This window comes from Crassostrea angulata, chromosome 3 (genome assembly GCF_025612915.1).
Source record: "Crassostrea angulata isolate pt1a10 chromosome 3, ASM2561291v2, whole genome shotgun sequence".
In the NCBI taxonomy this organism is placed as follows: domain Eukaryota; kingdom Metazoa; phylum Mollusca; class Bivalvia; order Ostreida; family Ostreidae; genus Magallana; species Magallana angulata.
The window spans coordinates 9,344,993-9,364,138 of NC_069113.1; the positions used below are offsets into that span (position 1 = coordinate 9,344,993).

At 32.2% G+C, this 19,146-nt stretch overlaps 2 protein-coding genes across 8 annotated transcripts in view; both read left to right on the plus strand.

Annotated features, from left to right (window-relative positions):
* The window catches only part of LOC128177772 (inter-alpha-trypsin inhibitor heavy chain H3-like), a 29,191-nt gene extending 19,533 nt beyond the window's left edge, over positions 1-9,658 (plus strand). For 3 of the 6 annotated variants that reach the window (XM_052844619.1, XM_052844622.1, XM_052844624.1), the window contains 7 exons: positions 196-219; positions 508-537; positions 879-902; positions 8,160-8,318; positions 8,504-8,626; positions 8,799-9,020; positions 9,383-9,658. In XM_052844619.1, the coding sequence (XP_052700579.1) occupies positions 196-219; positions 508-537; positions 879-902; positions 8,160-8,318; positions 8,504-8,626; positions 8,799-9,020; positions 9,383-9,597 (797 nt within the window). In that variant the 3' untranslated portion in view covers positions 9,598-9,658. The remainder of the gene's footprint in view (positions 1-195; positions 220-507; positions 538-878; positions 903-8,159; positions 8,319-8,503; positions 8,627-8,798; positions 9,021-9,382) is intronic. The other 3 variants (XM_052844620.1, XM_052844623.1, XM_052844625.1) reach the window with 1 other exon arrangement.
* A 720-nt stretch (positions 9,659-10,378) lies between these two features.
* Positions 10,379-19,054, plus strand: LOC128178703 (cholecystokinin receptor-like). 2 transcript variants are annotated; one of them, XM_052845993.1, is made up of 2 exons: positions 10,379-10,523; positions 17,628-19,054. In XM_052845993.1, the coding sequence occupies exon 2, from the start codon at positions 17,899-17,901 to the stop codon at positions 18,988-18,990; it is 1,092 nt and encodes a 363-aa protein (XP_052701953.1). In that variant the 5' UTR covers positions 10,379-10,523; positions 17,628-17,898; the 3' UTR covers positions 18,991-19,054. The 2 variants fall into 2 exon arrangements, with proteins under 2 accessions (XP_052701953.1, XP_052701954.1); XM_052845994.1 differs by lacking the exon at positions 10,379-10,523 and adding an exon at positions 17,450-17,508.
* Positions 19,055-19,146: the final 92 nt, after the last annotated feature.

Consider the following 19,146-nt stretch of genomic DNA (forward strand, 5'->3'; position numbering starts at 1 on the left):
TTTAAGCAGGATCTACTGTACTTAGTTGTCAATATATTTTGATACTGTAATGCTAATTTGATCAGAATTAAGGCAATTGTTGGTCAGGTGAGCGATGTGGCCCCTTGGCCTCTTGTTTATCGAACCTGTTGAATAATTACCTTGTAATGCTATCATGTTTAGAAAAATATATATATTGTAAAGTTGTTTTTTCAGTGGCGGCTTCAATGCAGGCTTTCCGTAAGTGAATTTTATATAACTAATGTTGATCTCTCTTTTAAGCTAAAATATATGAAAACCTATTATTCTCTACGAACAGAAAATAGAACTGATGTAAAATTTACTTGATATGATATTTTCTTAAAGCATGTAATATATTGCTTGAAACTGATTAAATACGTATGGGAAATTTTACTTGACTCATAAATAATCCTTTTTTTTCTATTCAAGAAACCTTGTAATATTTTATTATCTTGAAATTCTATTACGTTAAAAAAAGAAATACATTGTAAGATTATATTTTCTCAGCAGCTGCTCCTCCAATGTCGAATGCTAGAGGTAATGATTTTCATAAAACGAATGTAAATCGATTAGCAATAGTAAAATAATTCATCAAGAGGTTTTTTGTATAGAATTCAAATATAGATTTCATAACAAAGACATATATACATATGTATAATGAACAACAGCAGCTTTGTTAAGAGCTTCCTTTGTCATATTTGTAGCAAGACATATTATACATATTCAAGTATATATTCATGTAGAATAAATGTACGATAATTACATTTTTTCTAAAACTATAAATAAAATGTAATAAAATAAAAATGTATTGCTTGTTCTCATCAAATTTGTAAAGTATATTGGTTACAAGTATTATATTTTACATTTCTCTTTTCCAGTGAAGTCTGCACAATCAAATAATTGTACGTATTTTTTTTTCCTACTGTCCTTTTGACATATTGAATTTTGGCAATAAAATATGCATTATAACTACTTTTTAAGCAGGCAATTTTTAAAATGGTCAACTTTACTTTACATATTTCAGCTCAAATCGTCACAATAACATTCTACATCCTGCAATATTTACATGTTGAAAGAATCATTTTACAATACAAATTTTTTCAACAAAAAATTTAATGGTTCACATTTTGCAATCCTTATTTACTACGGAACAAGGAATGATTCTTTGAGTATTGAGATGATCAAATACGGTCGAGTTTGATCCAATCCAATTTTGCCTAAATGGTGTTATAATAGATTTGATACAATTGTAACTCGATCTTAGCCCTTGATTGAAACAATATAGTGTCAGTTATTTAAAGAATGTACACGCATTGCGTAGAGTGAGCTGGGAAGAAATAAGAGTAGTTCTTGTTTTGTTAAACAGGTCGTAATGACCAAACCAACACCTGAAAAAAAATATTTATGCCCAAATCGTTCATGCATGTAAAAGTAACTTAGAGGGGAGAGAAACTAAGTATATATTCTACAAAAAAAATCAATTAATTCTCATATACTATAATTGTAAATAGCAATTATTTTTCATTAAAAATAAAACCCGGAACAATGAATAAATCAAGAAATTAAATTTAAAGGACTATGTGCGGTGTGGTCAAATATCTGCCCCCGATTTCAACCAATTTTTAAATAGTATCGTATAAAAATAAAATCTTCTCAAATCATTGTATAGAGGATGCCTATAACTTTAATAATGATTTAAGTCACCATTACTCATTTGCTGTGTATCTATGACGTCACCTAAATGGCCCAATTCTCTCAAATTTGCAAACAAATGAAATTATTCTCATTTTTGCTATATATTTTGCATTCGGAAGTATAAAGCGCAGGTCTGCTCAAGTGTGATTTTAACATATGTTTTTATTCAGATAGTTATACACATTATACTAAAAAATAGTACTTGAGCAAGCCTGCGCTCGATGTTTCCCAGTCGAAAAACCATCGGAAAACACCCACATTTTGCTACAAAACATCAATTTATCAAAATAATGCAATCTTCATGACGTCATTTCTAAATTATGACGTCACTCTGGTGATAACCTTTTACACCTTTATTTCCAATATGATTTTTACTATCTTTCACCTTATTTTTAAAGCTCTCTTTAAAACTTTGATTTTGGGGGCAAAAAATGCATAAAACTGCACATAGTCCTTTCCCGCCGCTATGAGATCTGCCATTGAACTCTAATCTTTGAATTTACACCATCTATTCCGGTTTGTTTTATCAACATAACATCAGTTTTAGCAAATCATGACATTCGCTCTGAATTACAAGTTCTGGAAAATATGAGACAATATCGATCTGAGACAATTTTTTTTACCTTTGACTTTCGACTAAAGTACAAACCAATAACAAAAGGAGCATATGTTCGTTAAAATGTCTGCCGTTGTTATTTTGACATGGTAATTCCGAGTTTAGAGAGTGTATCATCCTGTTTTAACTAACATACTTATTCAGTTAGCAAAGAACTTGGCTTGGAATAAAAAAATTATTTGAGGTCATTTTTCAACATTGGATGATTGCATATTAGGCTATTATAACATCTGTCATTTATTTATTAAAATGCATAATTTTTATGTTTAGCATATATTTATTTATGTTTAGATTTAGAGGATAACTGTAAAATCGAAACCTAAAAAACGTAAAAGAAATTCAGTTAAACAGGTTTGGACAAATCTACGTGATCGGATATTATGGTCATTTGAGACATAAATTTGAAGTGCGTAAAAAAAATTTAATAAATAAAATTTTTATTTTGGTTATTTTAAAAATAAATCAGCACAAATTCATATCAAATGCAACAACTTTTGGCCAGCAAGTTTTCCTATAAGCTATTATATAATTGTTTGTCAGACTGATCTACAAGAGTTTTTTGGTTATACTGTGGGATCAGTCTCCTGAGCAGTGGGGTTGCAGAAAACCCTTCCCCCCAAAATTGTTACTTTTTAGCTCACCTGAACCGAAGGTTCAAGTGAGCTTTTCTGATCACCCGTTGTCCGTCGTCCGTCCGTCCGTCCGTCTGTCCGTCCGTCTGTAAACTTTTCACATTTTCAACTTCTTCTCCAAAACCACTTATCCAATTTTAACGAAATTTGGCAGAAAGCATTATTATATTAGGGAGATTATAAATTGTAAAATTCAAAGGGCAATCCCTTTTTAAACGAGAAATAATCATGAAACTGTGAAAAAAGGGGGGGGGTATCTTTTAAAATCTTCTTCTCAAGAACCGCTGCTCCAATATTACCAATATTTATATGACAACTTCTATATATAAGGCAGATTCTAAATTGTAAAAATGGTGACCCTCAGTCTAATACTGGGACCCTTAGAAGGGTTCAAACTATGTGTTGTAAGCGTGTTCTGATCGTGTGTTCATTTATATAAGATCGGGCTCGTTATTCGGAATTACGAAACGGAAGCTCTTTGTTTGTACTAACTAACCGCCATTTTGAAGAAGATTTCAGACGTCAATTTTGACAAAAGAAAAGTTTGTGATTTGCCGGTTTAACTATAAAAGTAACGTTTTTAACGAAGAATGATATAAAGAATATTTTATGAAATAGTGGTAAATCGTACTTCCGAATTCAGCTCTACAGTAAACTATCAGCATAATCACCATGCCATTTGTTTTTACACAGCGTTTTCAAGATTCTTTTTTTTTATACTTAAAGCTATTTAATTTGTCATCGATTATTGGAATAATTGTTGCGTAATTTAATTGTAAAGTTTACCGATCGAATCAAACAAGTGCAACCACGACCTTGGTAAATATGAATGGTACTGATATCGGAGAACAATGTTACTACGATTTGTTTTTGCAATGAAAGATTAAAATCGGGGTTAGATGTTCTACAGACGTTTATATCATGTTGATGCTACATTTTGACAAGCATAAAATAAAATAAAATAAATTGTTTTTGTTTTTCAATGTTTTGTTTATTAATTATAATTAGTTTGCATGACTGTATTGCATTTGGAGTAAACATAATTTTAATTTTAAGCTGTGATAGCAGTCTAACAATTTTTACGATAAATTGGCAGGCCAATCAACATCAAAATTGTTAGACTGATTTTTATGGACCCTTATTTTTTAAAATATGAACTATAAAGAACAATATTTATTGTTATATTACTGGCGTGCGACCAGTTCTCGCCGAGTACCATACCAAGATCACTTTCTAGATCTAAACAAGGAGGTGGGATGGCCTTATGTATAAGGGATGAGTTTCGGAAACATATTACAATAACTGATGTTATTTTCGACACAATTTGCTGGCTAAAGATTAACGGTGATGTAATAGAGTCTAATGAATGTTTATACATATGTTGTATCTATATTCCGCCGGATAAATCCTCATTTTTCAAACAATATAACTGTGATATTTTTTATGAATTAGAGAATCAAATTGCTAAATACTCCGAGAAAGGTAAAGTAATTATTGTCGGAGACTTGAATAGCAGGTGCTCGGTGTTAAATGATTATATTGAATGTGATAATGTACATGAACAAATCTCTGATTTTATATCACCTATCTGTAATTACAAGGAGGACGATAGAGTAAGTGACCGTGTGTGTCCAGACAAAGCAGTGAATGCCTATGGGCTTAAGTTGATTCAGATGTGTATTGAAAGTGGGTTACGAATTCTAAATGGCAGACATGTAGATAATATGGCTAACGATTTTACATATTGTGGTGCCAATGGATGTAGTGTTATTGATTATGTATTGAGCACACCTGACATATTTAGTTACTTTTATAAGTTCATAGTTTGTAATTTTAACACTTATTCTGATCACGCACCATTGCACATCGAACTAAGAACGGGTATAAACATAGCATTGAATCAGTCAGAAGGGAATTCATTCAGTAGTCATGATCACGTAAGATATCGCTGGAAGGAAGATTTAGTAAATGATAGTAAATTGTCACTGCAGCAAAATGTGTATAGATTAGAGGAATGTTTAGTACAGAATGATTTATCTAGTAATACAGGGTTAGAAAACGGTGTCAAAACTTTTGTAAATGAATTGTCTTTTCTTATGTCTGACTTTCATAAGGTGCCCAGTCCTCGTCATGTCAATAAGAGTAGCAGACAAATAGATAATTTTGAACCTAGACATGACCGACCATGGTTTACTGCTGAATGTAAGCGATTATATGATATTTATCGTAAAGCGCTAGCTGACTTTAACAAAAGTAAATCTTTAGAAAATCACGAATTATTAAAATCAAGTAAAAGGCAATATAAAATATTGGAACGAAGAATCAAGAGAAAATATCTTAATGAAGAGGGCAATTTATTAGAAACAATAAGGAAATCTAATCCTAAAGTATTTTTTTCGAAATTTAGTAGGAGAAAAGTTAACAAAGTAAATGTTTCACTTGTAGATTTACACAATCATTTCAAATCCCTTTCTTGTATTGATCATACAGCCGTGGGAAATGACATGGTCGTAGGTGAAAAAGAAGTAATTTTTGAAGAATTAGAAAGTGACATATCTTTAAATGAAATTGAAGATGCTATAAAGACTTTAAAACCAGGTAAAAGTCATGGACTGGATGGTATAATTAATGAATATTTCATTGAATTCAAGGATATTTTGGTACCTTTTGTACACACAATTTTTAATGCTATGTTTACAACAGGTCATTTTCCACATATACTGTGTGAGTCTCTCATTGTACCAATATATAAAAAGGGTGGGACAACTAATCCTGCCAATTATAGAGGAATTAGTTTAATTAGTTGTATGACAAAACTTTTTACTTCAATTTTGAATAAGAGATTTATGTCATGGGCCGAGAGAAATGATGTTATTACAGACGCACAGTTCGGGTTTAGACCATTTCATAGTACTGTTGATGCCATTTTTGCATTACAAACAATTGTGAACAAATATCTCTCGAAAAAATGTAGATTGTATTGCGGCTTCGTAGATTTCAAGCGTGCCTTTGACACAGTGGATAGGGTTAAAATGTGGAATAAAATTTCAATGTATGGAATCAGAGGTAAACCTCTGAAGATTTTACGTTCACTTTATAATAATATTAAGTCTTGTGTTTTATTAGATGGTAAGTTATCAGATTTTTTTGTGAATAATCTTGGTGTTTTACAAGGGGAAATAATTTCCCCTCTCCTTTTTTCCCTTTATATCAATGATTGCGAAATGGAATTTTTAAGCAATGGAAATACTCCAATTGAATTACAAGAGCTATCCTTATTTTTACTGATGTACGCAGACGACATGGTTATTTTTGCTCAGTCTGCTGCTGACTTACAGTCAATGTTGAATACTTTAGAAAATTATACAGAGAAATAGTCGTTAACGGTTAATGTAAACAAAACAAAAATAATGGTTTTTAGAAATGGGGGAATTTTGCGAACAGAAGATGTGTGGTTTTATAAGTGTGAACAAATTGAAGTAGTGAACAGTTTTTGTTATCTAGGACTTTTGTCGAATTACAACGGCAAATTTCATGTTACGCAGAAACAATTGTCATTACAATGTATGAAGGCGCTTTTTGCACTGAAAAGGAAATGTTGTAATATGAGTCTTAATTTTACTACGCTTTTGTCCCTTTTTGACACTTATGTAGGAAGCATTGCTTACTACGGTTGTGAAGTCTGGGGCTTTCATTCTGCCCCAGATATAGAAAAAATTCATCTTAATTATTGTAAAAACATACTTAATGTTAAAAGGGGCACATCTAATGCAGTTATTTATTGTGAATTGGGCAGAATGCCTCTGCAATGTATCAGAAAAATACGTATTTTAAGATATTGGATGAAACTTTTATCATCAAGAAATTGCATTTTGAATTCATGTTATGTTAATATGTATAATGAAACTTTAGGTAAAAACAAATGTAAAAACTGGGCTGCAGAGATCAAGAATATGTTAACAAGTATTGGGCTAATGAACTTATGGGAAAACCAATTTTTTGAAAAGCCAGAAATTATTTTAACGATCGCCAAGCAACGTATTTTTGATAATTTTAAACAGTCTTTACTAGCTGACATAAATGCCTCTTCCAAATGTACAATCTATAGATATTTAGTTGATCATTGTACCTTGCAGTCATATCTAACAAAAAGAATTCCTTTACAATATAAGAAACTTATATGTAAATTAAGATTATCATCCCATTGTCTTACCATCGAAACTGGCAGATATAACAATGTTCCATTACAAAGACGTTTATGTCCTCTATGTACTTTAGATATAGAAGATGAATATCATTTTATATTGAAATGTCCCTATTACTGTAACTTAAGAGAAAAATTCCTTAAGAAGTTTTATTATATTAAACCCTCTGTCTTTAAATTAATTCTATTATTGTCAACACAAAATGTAAAGGATTTGTGCAATTTAGGTAAATATATTAAGAATGCTTTTGTAATCAGAAAACTTCATGTATAAGCTTGCCTTTTTCAAGTGACCAGTATATGTATTATAACATGTGTATATTAATTGTATATGTCTATGAGCTGTACAGCTGTTGACTAATAAACAATACAATACAATACATTTCTCGCCGGGACATTGTGGCGTCATTTTATCAACACATAAAATTATATACGAAAACTGACGTCACAATATACTGGCGAGAAATGGTACTCGGCGAGAAATGCTAAGGCAAGAAAAACAAATATGTGTGTTTCCTATTTCATCAGATTTTAAAATAGGGTAGGTAGTTTTTTTTTATGAGCTTTTCAGTTTTCCCCTTTCCTAGCATATGATTTTTCTATACATTAATAAAATGTATTTTACAGGTGGAGCAATTGTGAATAGTGACAACATGTGAAAGATAAAATTGTTATTATCTTCTTTTTATGTATTGTTTAATATATGGCAAAATCTTGAAATATATGAGTTTTACAATATTTATTAAGAGTTCACATCATAATAAACCCTTTCGAAAAAAAATGATGCAAGGACTATTGTTCAGGTGAGCGATTTGTGGCCCATGGGCCTCTTGTTATCTTTTCTAACGCGGATTTGATATATTTTTGGCGGAATGAAAATATAATTTTTTGTACTTCAAATCTATATTCCATTTGGGGTATTATATCCCTAACGGACTATAGCTTTTATAGGCTATAACTGTTTAATAGCTATCTGTTTAGTTTCTTTATTTGAATTAAACTTGCATTGAAGTTCAAAGCTTGAATGTGAACAACTTCTTACCGACGAATCCACCCTTTACGACAATAACCCAGCCTCGCTTTGGAACCACAACAACAACTCCTATATATACTACTACAACTCAAAGACCCACTTCACCTACATCACCGCCCCCTTCTCCAAGAAAATTAGGTAAATATCTGGATCAGTTACTTGTCTTATGGAATATACTCTTTGTTTTGAAGACAAAATCGATTGATCGATACTGCACGCACAGATTTTAACAACAAGAAAACAAAACTTAGAATAACAGTTATTTCTTTTAAAAAAGGACGCAATTAGAATCCATATACAATAGATTTTGGTCATCTTAATAGAAAAATCGCAGGTGCCATCCTTTGGAGTTACCCTGCCGGGGCTGACAAAACCATTATGTTTCGATCTGCCCATGGTGTCCGGCAAAATGTACAACCTAATCGACATGTCAGTGCCTACAACAGGTAGTGTGACCTTATCCACTTTATTATAGAAAGCACGATTACTATTCTATGAAAATTTGTATGTGTTTTTTTTTTATGTACATGTATATCCTACTTAAAAGTTTGCACCACTCAATGCAAAAATAGTGATTTAGTTCTGCTGTATATGGTTTTTTTTTTAATTTTATCATAGGTTATTCCCTGCATGGCCGATTTGGAACAAACATGATTGAGAGAGTCACTGTTTTTGATGAACAGAGTACGTCAATTGATGCCGACCCTACTGATGTTACTAAAGCACCTGTTTACCAGAAACGCCTTGGCACAACTTCAGTGGCTGTTAAAAACACCCCTCTTGGCTTACAGTTCTTAGCAACTTTTTCAAAAACACGAACCAACTTGAACGGAGTTTTAGGTGGGTATAAACTACATTGTACAATATTTCAAATTTAAAGCATATCAGAAAAAACTAATTTTTTTTTAATTTACGAATGCAAACATCATAATTACCGGTATATCAGATGTCTAGCATTTTGAGTGTACAAATTCACCGCTTATCTTTAAATGGAAAAGTCTACTTATAAAAATACACTTAGAAACTGCAAATTATAGTTGTTTCAAAGATCAAACGTATGAATGTGCAAAAAGCTAGCACACACAAAGAAAATACAACAATAATAATTACTAACGAATAAAAAAGAAAGGATTCTGAGTAATCCAATAAATCATAGAGCATTTATTACTTTGAATTTTTGCATTTTTCTTTTGCTATTGTAGCTATTTGGAAAGAGTACGGCGGCAAGTTTGTTGACATTATAATGGAGTCTGGTGGTTTTGTTACCTACATAGAGATAACATCAACGAGTGGGTCTCAAACGGTTCTCAAGGCAACTACAAAAGAGTTTGGTGACGGAATATGTTGGTATTTGGACAATGAATCTGTAAAACGATTTTATACAAATATGTCTCAATTTGAACTGAGTGCGCCATAATATAATGTATGGTGTGATTTATTATTAAGATGCTATCAATTCAAGTTGAATAAAATTAAAACTAAAATTACTTGTGGTTCTTTATTTACAAAGCAAAGCGATTAAATTGAATATGCAGTGTACATTGTATCTCCGTAAGCAAATACACATACAATTTTACATGTTCGAACGGAATCTGAATTTAAAAATGCATATAATTAATAATGTATACATTTACTTTTATATTAGTGTCGAACATTAATTGGACAAAAAACAGAAGTTAGTTATTCAATCCAACTATAGTTATATCAAGAAGAGCTAATACTTTAGGCTTATTCTTTTACTTTGATAATGTACTATTTTTATCCTTCTTTAACAAAAGTCGTACAAATTTACCCATAATTGTATGGGTATAGGTAACATTCGTACATAATGTTTTAATAAGATAAAACTAATTTAAACTATACAAGATGGCGAGATGAAAAACAAAAATGCAAATGATTTGGGATAAATGCAAGTTGTATGATAGACAGAAATGTTCATACTGAACGTCCGATTATAACGCCGATGGTGGAACATAGATCAACGTCAAGCCAGATATTATGATGTCATTTTAAACTCGCTTTTACTCGTATATTTGTTGGATGAAAACTTCCCAAAATATTTCATCAGCAATTGACTGATATATCACTGAATGAACACTCATCATTAATGGAATCGCCTTTGTTTTATGATTTTATGAGTTTGTACGGTGACTGATCGTGAATCGATACATCTCTTAATATTTCTAATGACATCTTCATCACTTGAACTCTATCGCTAATTGAGGCCCCATTGTGCACAAAGTCACGTCCTGAAGTTGTGACTTCCGGTTTATGGGAGAAACTGCTCTTGGGTTAAAAATGAAGAGAAAACAAATGCATAGCAGAAGAGACAGCGTTTGTAAGGTAATATTTTTCATTTCAATTTTTCTACGTTTCACATTTATTTAATCATTGTGCTATTCATTGTATGTTTGCTATGGCAGGGTGTTATTGTGATTAGATCAGTACAAAATTTTGTACTAAAACCAAATTTGTAAATGTTAATGAAAATGCTGCAAAAACGACCATCTGACATAGTAAACTAATATAAAGGGTTTAAATTTTTAAAAAATGTTACATGTCCCAAGAAATCATCTTATTTTTCGGATAATAAGATATATTTTATGCATACGAACTTATTGTAAGTGTCCTTTCCGATATATTTCATTTTATCAAATAAAATTTACAACATGACTAAATTTCATTTTATCGAATAAAATATACAACATGACTAAAAGTAGTCATGTTGTATATTTTATTTGATAAAATGAAATATATCGGAAAGGACATAAGTAATTTAAATTTAAATATATTTAATTGAGTAATCAAATGGATCAGGCAACAGGCAAAGCCTATATAAACCCTCTCCAAAATACAAAGTCAAGAAGTGGTGTTATAAAATAAAGGACATAAGTAAGAGAATGTACGTATGATATAAACAAAGTGGTCCATAAAAACCATCCAATCAAATGATGTAGAAATGCTAGAAATTTATTAAACAATATTCGACATTTACTTCCGTGTTTCATTCAGCAATTATAAGTTTAATGTGCAATTGAAAAAAGTAGTTAAGTATTTATATCTCAGCACGATCTTTTTATGTAAGTCGCCATCGTTCATGTATGCTGTTCCGGAATGTTCTTTATATGAACACGAACTTGTTATGAATGTACATGTAGGTCAGTGAACATGGATTTGATCTCAATGGAATGGTATATCTTAATTAAAATGTAAACTGTATATTCTATATCTTTTATATCGGCATTACTATTTGATACATGTAGACCAGAATGCATGCATATTGTATCTCATTGGGATAGTAGACAATTACCATAATGTTAACTGTATGCCTTTTGATACAGCAAAAATAATCTTCCGCTAGTTCGAATACTGACTGACTTATTGTTAGGCCATTATTAATCACCAAATTGTCTACGGATTTTTCCGTTTTCCCGATGACGACAAAGAGCACACGGCGGGTGTGACCGTCCAGCAGAGGACGCTCGATCACTCCTCCATAGAACCGGATCCAAGCTCTAACTTTTGTGCAGGTCCGTGTTTGCTCTGCTCCTGTTTTGTATTTTTTGTTTGAACTTTTGATTTTGAACGCGGTTTGTTATCACCACATTTCACGTACACGAAGAACAGTGAACATGTACATTGTTTATCGTTGGTATGCTCTGTTGTATCACAACAACACGCAATCACGACTTAGTTATTTACCACACAAGGCTCGTGCATATTCAAGAGGAAGGAAGTGCAAGCACAAACAGCATACTTGTATAATATGATACGAATTTACACGGGGAAGTTTAACCACACTGCAAAGTCCAGAGATAATACATGTAGCTGTTTTAAGTCAAGTCGTTCTAATTCTGAATGAAAGAGACCATCTATAAACCCAGTTGGTGTTTCGATATATTTTCATGCAAATTAAAATTTTACGGCTGTGAGCTTATGTACTTTAGCACACACTTTAGAAGTTACCGAATTAATCAGTGTTAATTAATTGGTTCGCGTAATTATTATAAAAATGATTTGTTTTATTTGTTGAGATACTTATAATCGTTTCTGATTATTTTCTTTTACAGGAATGTCTAAAAAATCAATACAAAATGTAAGCTTCTATCCTAGAACGCTTGCAAGTCAGAGTGATCGGGAAATATTTTGCCTTTTTTCTTCAGGTGTCGCTACTGTATTTAATTTTAATATATATATATATATATATATATATATATATATATATATATATATATATATATATATATATATATATATATATATTCTAACCAAAATTGCGCAACTTTAGATGCAGATTAGAAATTCAAAACGAACTTTTTGGGAAAATCTTCTTGTTCTTAAACAACACTTCATTTACAATCTAGTGGCAAAAAACAGACGTGCATCCAGCAAGGGTTGATACTTTGTTTACGAAAATCAAGCCCGGACCTTTTCACACCTCTCCGGAAACAACACGTGTAAAAAATTCAAATGACCTCGCATTGTTACAAAACCTGGATAGTCAGACATCTTACACATTGTTTTTATCTCATAAAAAAATCAGCTCCTGACCCGAATGGAAACGCCCTTAACTCAAAGGGGAATTCGTAAATTATTTTGCTTCAGCCATGTTTTAAACCTGTGAAACACTATTATGACACCCAAAATCTACTTCAATATCCAGTTCCTTCTTGTCCTGTTCTTTTTCGTTGCCTTCCTTTCTTGTATAAAAAAGAACGTATTTGTTTGTTTGATCTCGGTTTTAAGAAGAGGGATACTACAATCTTTGATATGATTTTGATGAATGGTAAAACTGTCGATTCTCTTATCTTATGGTGATTTTTTCTTACATAATCATTTTTATGCCCCCCTTCGAAGAAGGGAGGGTAGATTGCTTTGCTGCTGTCTGTCGATCGGTCGGTCGGTCGGTCGGTCTGTCGGTCGCTCCACCAACAGTTTCCGTTCATTTTTTCTGCAGAGGATGAACATATTGAAATGAAATTTGGTAAACAGGTTTATCATGATAATATCTAGGTCAAGTTCGATATTGGGTACGATCGAGCAATTTTCGACAGAGTTATGGCCCTTGGACGTAGACAAATTCCAGTTATTTGCAGTTTTCGCTCATTTTCTTCGCAGAGGATGAACATATTGGAATGAAATTTGGTATACAGGTTTATTATGATGATATCTAGGTCAAGTTTGATATTGGGTATGATAGTGCAATTTTCGACAGAGTTATACCCCTTGGACTTAAAAAAAATTCGTTATTTGCAGTTTACGTTTATTTCCTTTGTGGATGTTTCCAAGGGAGGGGGGCATAAGTGTTTTACAAACATCTCTTGTTTAAGGTCGACCACGAGCAATTGGTGTACGCATGACGTACGTATACTGTGCGTTCAATTAAGACACGCATGTTGATGGTATGCACAAGCGACTTGTAGTCAACGTACGTGTAACGCAAGGGACAAGTGAGATCTCCTTGCGTAATCCGTCCAAGTCAAATTACGGGTTTTTTGAGTGAAGCGCAAGAGCAGTGTCCATTTTCAGATCTCGTGAGGAAACCGTGGTGATTGTTGTGTTGCAACCACTATTGAAATAAAACCACTATTGAAATAAAGTATTTCAATAGTGATTGGGAATGTATTTCATTAGAAAAATCACATTGCAACCACTATTGAAATAAAACCACTATTGAAATACATTGTAAAATATTTTAATAGTGGTTGGGGACGTATTTCATTAGAAGAATCACTTTGCAACCACTATTGAAATACAACTACTATTGAAGTAATGATTTGAAAAGAAGTTAGGGATGTATTTCATTATAAGAGCTACTTTACAGACACCATTAAAATTCAACTACAATTCAATTTATTTTTTCAATCGTAGATGGGAATGAATTTTTTTTTATAAATATAACCATGTAATCACTATTATAACACATTTGGGAAAAAAAGACAATTTCAAATACACAATTAAGTTACTAAAGACTTGCATATTTTATGGTAATAATAAACAAAACTATGAAATAAATGTACTTGTTTTAGGATTTTCACTGTTTTGCAGAAATAACCAATCCTCGCAGATTAACATATAGAATTGTTTTCATATTTTTTCTTTACCTTTCTAAACATATATCATGTTTTAAGAAAATTATTTGTACTAGAAGACAACGTTGTAAATCGCCAGAACTTCTATTCAAAATCCCTGCATATTTAAAAATAATTTTTAGCTTATATATCATTATAGATACATGTATATGTTATAATGAATATCACTATTGAGATAAATGATTTCAATAGTGGTTGGGGATGTACTTCATTATGACCAATATTGAATTAAACAAATTATTTCAATTGTGGTTTGGTATGCGCCTCATTATAACCACTATTGAAATAATTTATTTCAATAGTGGTTAGGTATGCATTTCCACTATTGAAATAATTTATTTCAATAGTGGTTAAGGATGCGGTTCATTACATCCATTATTGAAAGAAAATATTTCAATAGTGGTAAGGATGCATGTAATTTTAATGTCTATTATTCCGACTGTGCATAACACTTTCGGTTCCAGATGACAGGTGGTATGGGAAACACGACCATATAGAGGTAGTCAAAGAACATCATAATCAAAAAAGAATTCATCATCTCATAAGGCATACTTCTTTTCTTAAGAAACTCCCCTAGCAGAAAGGAAAGTGTTACAAACAGACATAATAATAGACATGAAACTGAAATGCATATTCAACCACTTTTGAAATACTTTATTTCAATAGTGGTTGAAATGAAAGGTATCCCCAACCACTATTGAAATAAATTATTTCAATAGTGGTTGAAATGAATCGCATCCTTAACCACTATTGAAATAATATATTTCAATAGTGGTCGTAGTGAAGTAACCCCCAACCCCTATTGAAATAATTTATATTAATAGTGATATTTATAATAATATTTATCAATAAATAATTATTCAATATACAGGGGGTTTGAATAGAAGCTCTGGCAATTTACAAGATGTTCACAATTTTGCAAATAATATACAATATCATAGGGCATGATATGTTTGTAGAAAGAGAAATGTAAAGAAAAAAATGTAAATTTTCAAAGAAGAAATTCATTCTAAGCTACAATTGAAAATATTATTTTAATTGTACTTGTACTTCAACAGTGTCTGTAAATTGATTTTCAAAATGGAATACATCCCGGAATACTATTTAAATATTTTTTTTAATAGTGGTTGTATTTCAATAGTGGTTGTAAAGTGATTCTTCAGATGAAATACATTCCCAACCAGTATTGAAATAATTTATTTCAATAGTGGTTTTATTTCAATAGTGGTCGTAAAGTGATTTTTCTAATGAAATGCGTTCCCAACCACTATTGAAATAATTTATTTCAATAGTGGTTTTATTTCAATAGTGGTTGCAACATGCCCAACATCCACCGTGCGTATTTACGAGAAGCGTACGCCCTTCCAAAATCATAAGATGCACTTGAGTGTTTCGCAAGATTTTCATTAAAATCCGCCCGTAGACCACCTTTATGGAAGCAGGTACGACCAGTTGTGACTTAGACCTAAGGTGGCATGTGACAGTTTTTTATACAGTTCATCATAGCCAGGGGATGTGTGTTTTCAGAACTCTGTAACTAAAATTTTCTCAGTTCTCATTCAGCACAAATACCTTAAAACTCACTCTTTATAAGGCCAACCACCAATTTCTGGAGGGAATTACTAGGCAAAACCTGTAAAATGTTCTACATACTGGTTTTAATGAATTTTTAACCTTTTCATATTTCGCTAATTTTTCATGATTTTTCATGATCCCCCAGCTAATTCCCTGCAAATGGTTGACCTTCTGTACTGTGTACATGTTGCACTATCACATGTCAGAAACTTACCGGTGTATAGTTTACAATGTCTCATCCACCTACTTTTCGTGTTATTTTACCTCCCGTCTGTAACTTGCAATTTTACTGTGTAAAGTCAACACAACAGTTATAGCCGCTGGTTCGCATTTTACTAGTACTTCTGAATGTCGTGTACCTAACATATGAGGCCTACATATTGTATATCAATTTCAACAAGAGACATCCCTCTAACTAATGATAATAATTAAAAATCATTTAATGAATTTTAGCGACACTCATAAGCCTTCAAGTACAGCAACTCTCAATTTTACAAAAATATTGACCGGGTACTTTATCTGAAACTGTTCTTTGCTACCTAAGGCCAATCATATACCATACAGTTTGCATTCAGATTACTCATAAAGAGAAAACAACAATAATTTATATTCGAATCTTCAAGATTTTATTGCTGGATAAAACGAGACCTTTTAAAAAAAATATGTATTGATAATTGATTTCATGAATATTTTTCCCGTGCTATACGGGTTTAAAGGAATAGAAAATGAAGGCATTTTTTGTCATTCAATATTAAATCATTGTGAAAGTAATCCCCATAGCTACACTCAATTTGACATCATTTGAAAGAGGAGGTCAAGGGCTTGTTAAATGCCGGTTTTGGAGAGACTAAGGGATCCTAGATATATTTAATTCTGCAAAAATAGACAGCACTACAAGATTAATTATTTATTTCCTTCTTTTTTTCATAGAAAATGAATGTTTACGAAATGTTAAACCCCGTTTAACCCTATCGACTAAATCCATTCTTATGAAGCATCATTGAACGAATTTTTATCCTAATTTGATAAACCTGTTGGAACCTTTAATTCAATTTAATAAATTCAGAATAAAAGATGTTGCCCTTTAAACTTTAAAATATTATTTTTACCTGTTTGTTAAATGATGATTGAAACATTAAATTGAAAGAAAATAAATCATCTCATTTAACAAGATACGATTCTAAAGGGAAGGAGGTACCACTTGTAAAATAATTGGTAACTTTATGCAGGTCTAATTTAACATACCATATTTGCAAGTATATGTTTCCTTATATATTAACTATGATATATATAATTATATATACGTGTAATTAAATATGTCAAATATTTCCCCATTTTTTTATCTTTATCTGAATCTGGCCCCTTCAATTAAAAGAGAATTAACACTCCCTTGTTACATTGTAGCATTAGATAAAGACCTCTGAGGTAGTCCATTGGAACAATGACATTTTCAGGGTTGACCTTTTTAGTGTAGTGGCTGTCATTTTATGAAAAGTAAATAAGCCTCCTCATCTCATAAGTCCTCATTATTTAGCCATTATTTGTGTTCTGAACACTGGCCGTACTGTCCCAAATTCAAAACAATGTAATCCGATTTTACCAGGTCCAGCCGATGGTAAGAAATTTTTAGAAGCTCGGGATTTATTCGCCTTCATGCATATGTATGTATTTCGTAAACATAGATACATGTTTGATAGGAGATGTTCGCCAATCTAATTACCGACTTGAATTGCAGTTGCTCCTGCAAGTATTCTAATTGATATGTATTTATCTTTCGCAGGTGTGAACTTCGGCTTTGTATAGGCGATATAGACAGTATTTATCAACTTTGTAGAAGCAAGAAACTCGATCTAAAGAACATTTACCATCATTGAAATGTTGTGTTTTTGAAAAATGTGAGACTGATACGGTATTCTGAAATTTACAGGAAAACTAGAGAGTATGATATCTTTCTATCTAAGTAAAGGAAATGCACCATAAGGAAGCAAATGTGGATAACATAAAAACAGAAAAGCAATTAACATTTACGGCAACAATTATTAGCGGTGAGGATGAATGCAACTATTGCAAGTAACGAAAGCGAACAATCTCATTTGGATGTAGAAAAACTGTTGGATCAGAAAAACGACGAAAATGCCATATTGTTATTACCGGTGATATGTTTTGTCTCTGTATTAATTATCATTGGAGGTATCGGGAACAGCATCGTCTTCTACGTGTATTATAAAAGTAAATCGACAACAAAAAGGGTGTTCATTTCCGTTCTGGCCATATTCGATCTCCTGAACTGTGCTATTGTGATGCCATTTGAAATATACGACCTCAGAAATCAGTTTCTGTTTACGTCAGGGGAGTTCTGCAAATCAATGAGGTTCGTAGAGTTCGCCATCGTTTTGGCCGCTGGATTTACCCTGGTGGCTGTCGCGATAGATAGATACATGAACCTCTGTGTGAGAAGGTTTCAAATCCTATTCACCCCGAGTCGAGCCAAGAAAGCATGCTGTATCTGTGTCGGATTAAGTGTATTCTTTTCATGGCCAATTGTGATGTTTGCAGGTCTAAAAGCCTCGCCGGTTCAGAAAGACAATGTTACATACAAGGGTTACGAATGCTCTAGTTTCAGTGACGAGACTATCGAAGCCAGGGTCTATTTGTTCATTCTCAATATTGTGTTCATACTGTCCTTGATATTAATGATAGTTCTATATTCTCTAATAGGAATGAAACTATATAACCGCCGCAAAGGATCGGTACATGATGGGTTAATATTCATGCACAACACATCGGAGTCTAAAAAAATCCAGTGTAGCTTATCAAAAGTAAACATTGAGCGGTGTGGGTTTGCTATCGGCAAGAGGGGAATTCAAATGAAAGGTTCAACGCTGATCTTCTATTCCGTCACAATTGTGTTTATTATTGGCTTTCTGCCACATTTGATAACAAGAGTTTTAAAAATAACGCATACGGTCTTCATCGATGTTAACAAAGGAAACCATATTGAGGTGGCATACAACTTTTTGATAAGGTCTTATATGATCAACTCAGCAGCTAACCCCTTTATTTACAGCATTATCCATAAACGATTCAGACAGGAAATTGTTCGAACTTACCGGAAGTGTGCGAGATTGCTTAGAGCAGATTGACAGATCGGCACATTTATCCAGTGTTTAAAGAATTATGATGAATGAAATAAAAAGTTTTACAAGGTGACTCGTCACTGTCTGCAAAATGTCTCACGAAATTAAAATAAAATATCCTGGTTGGCCTTCTTCAAAAATAGTATAATTGACAATTATTAT

Excerpts from the sequence above, each read along its gene's own strand:
- LOC128178703 (XM_052845993.1), top strand. The coding sequence starts at position 17,899 with ATGAATGCAACTATTGCAAGTAACGAAAGCGAACAATCTCATTTGGAT.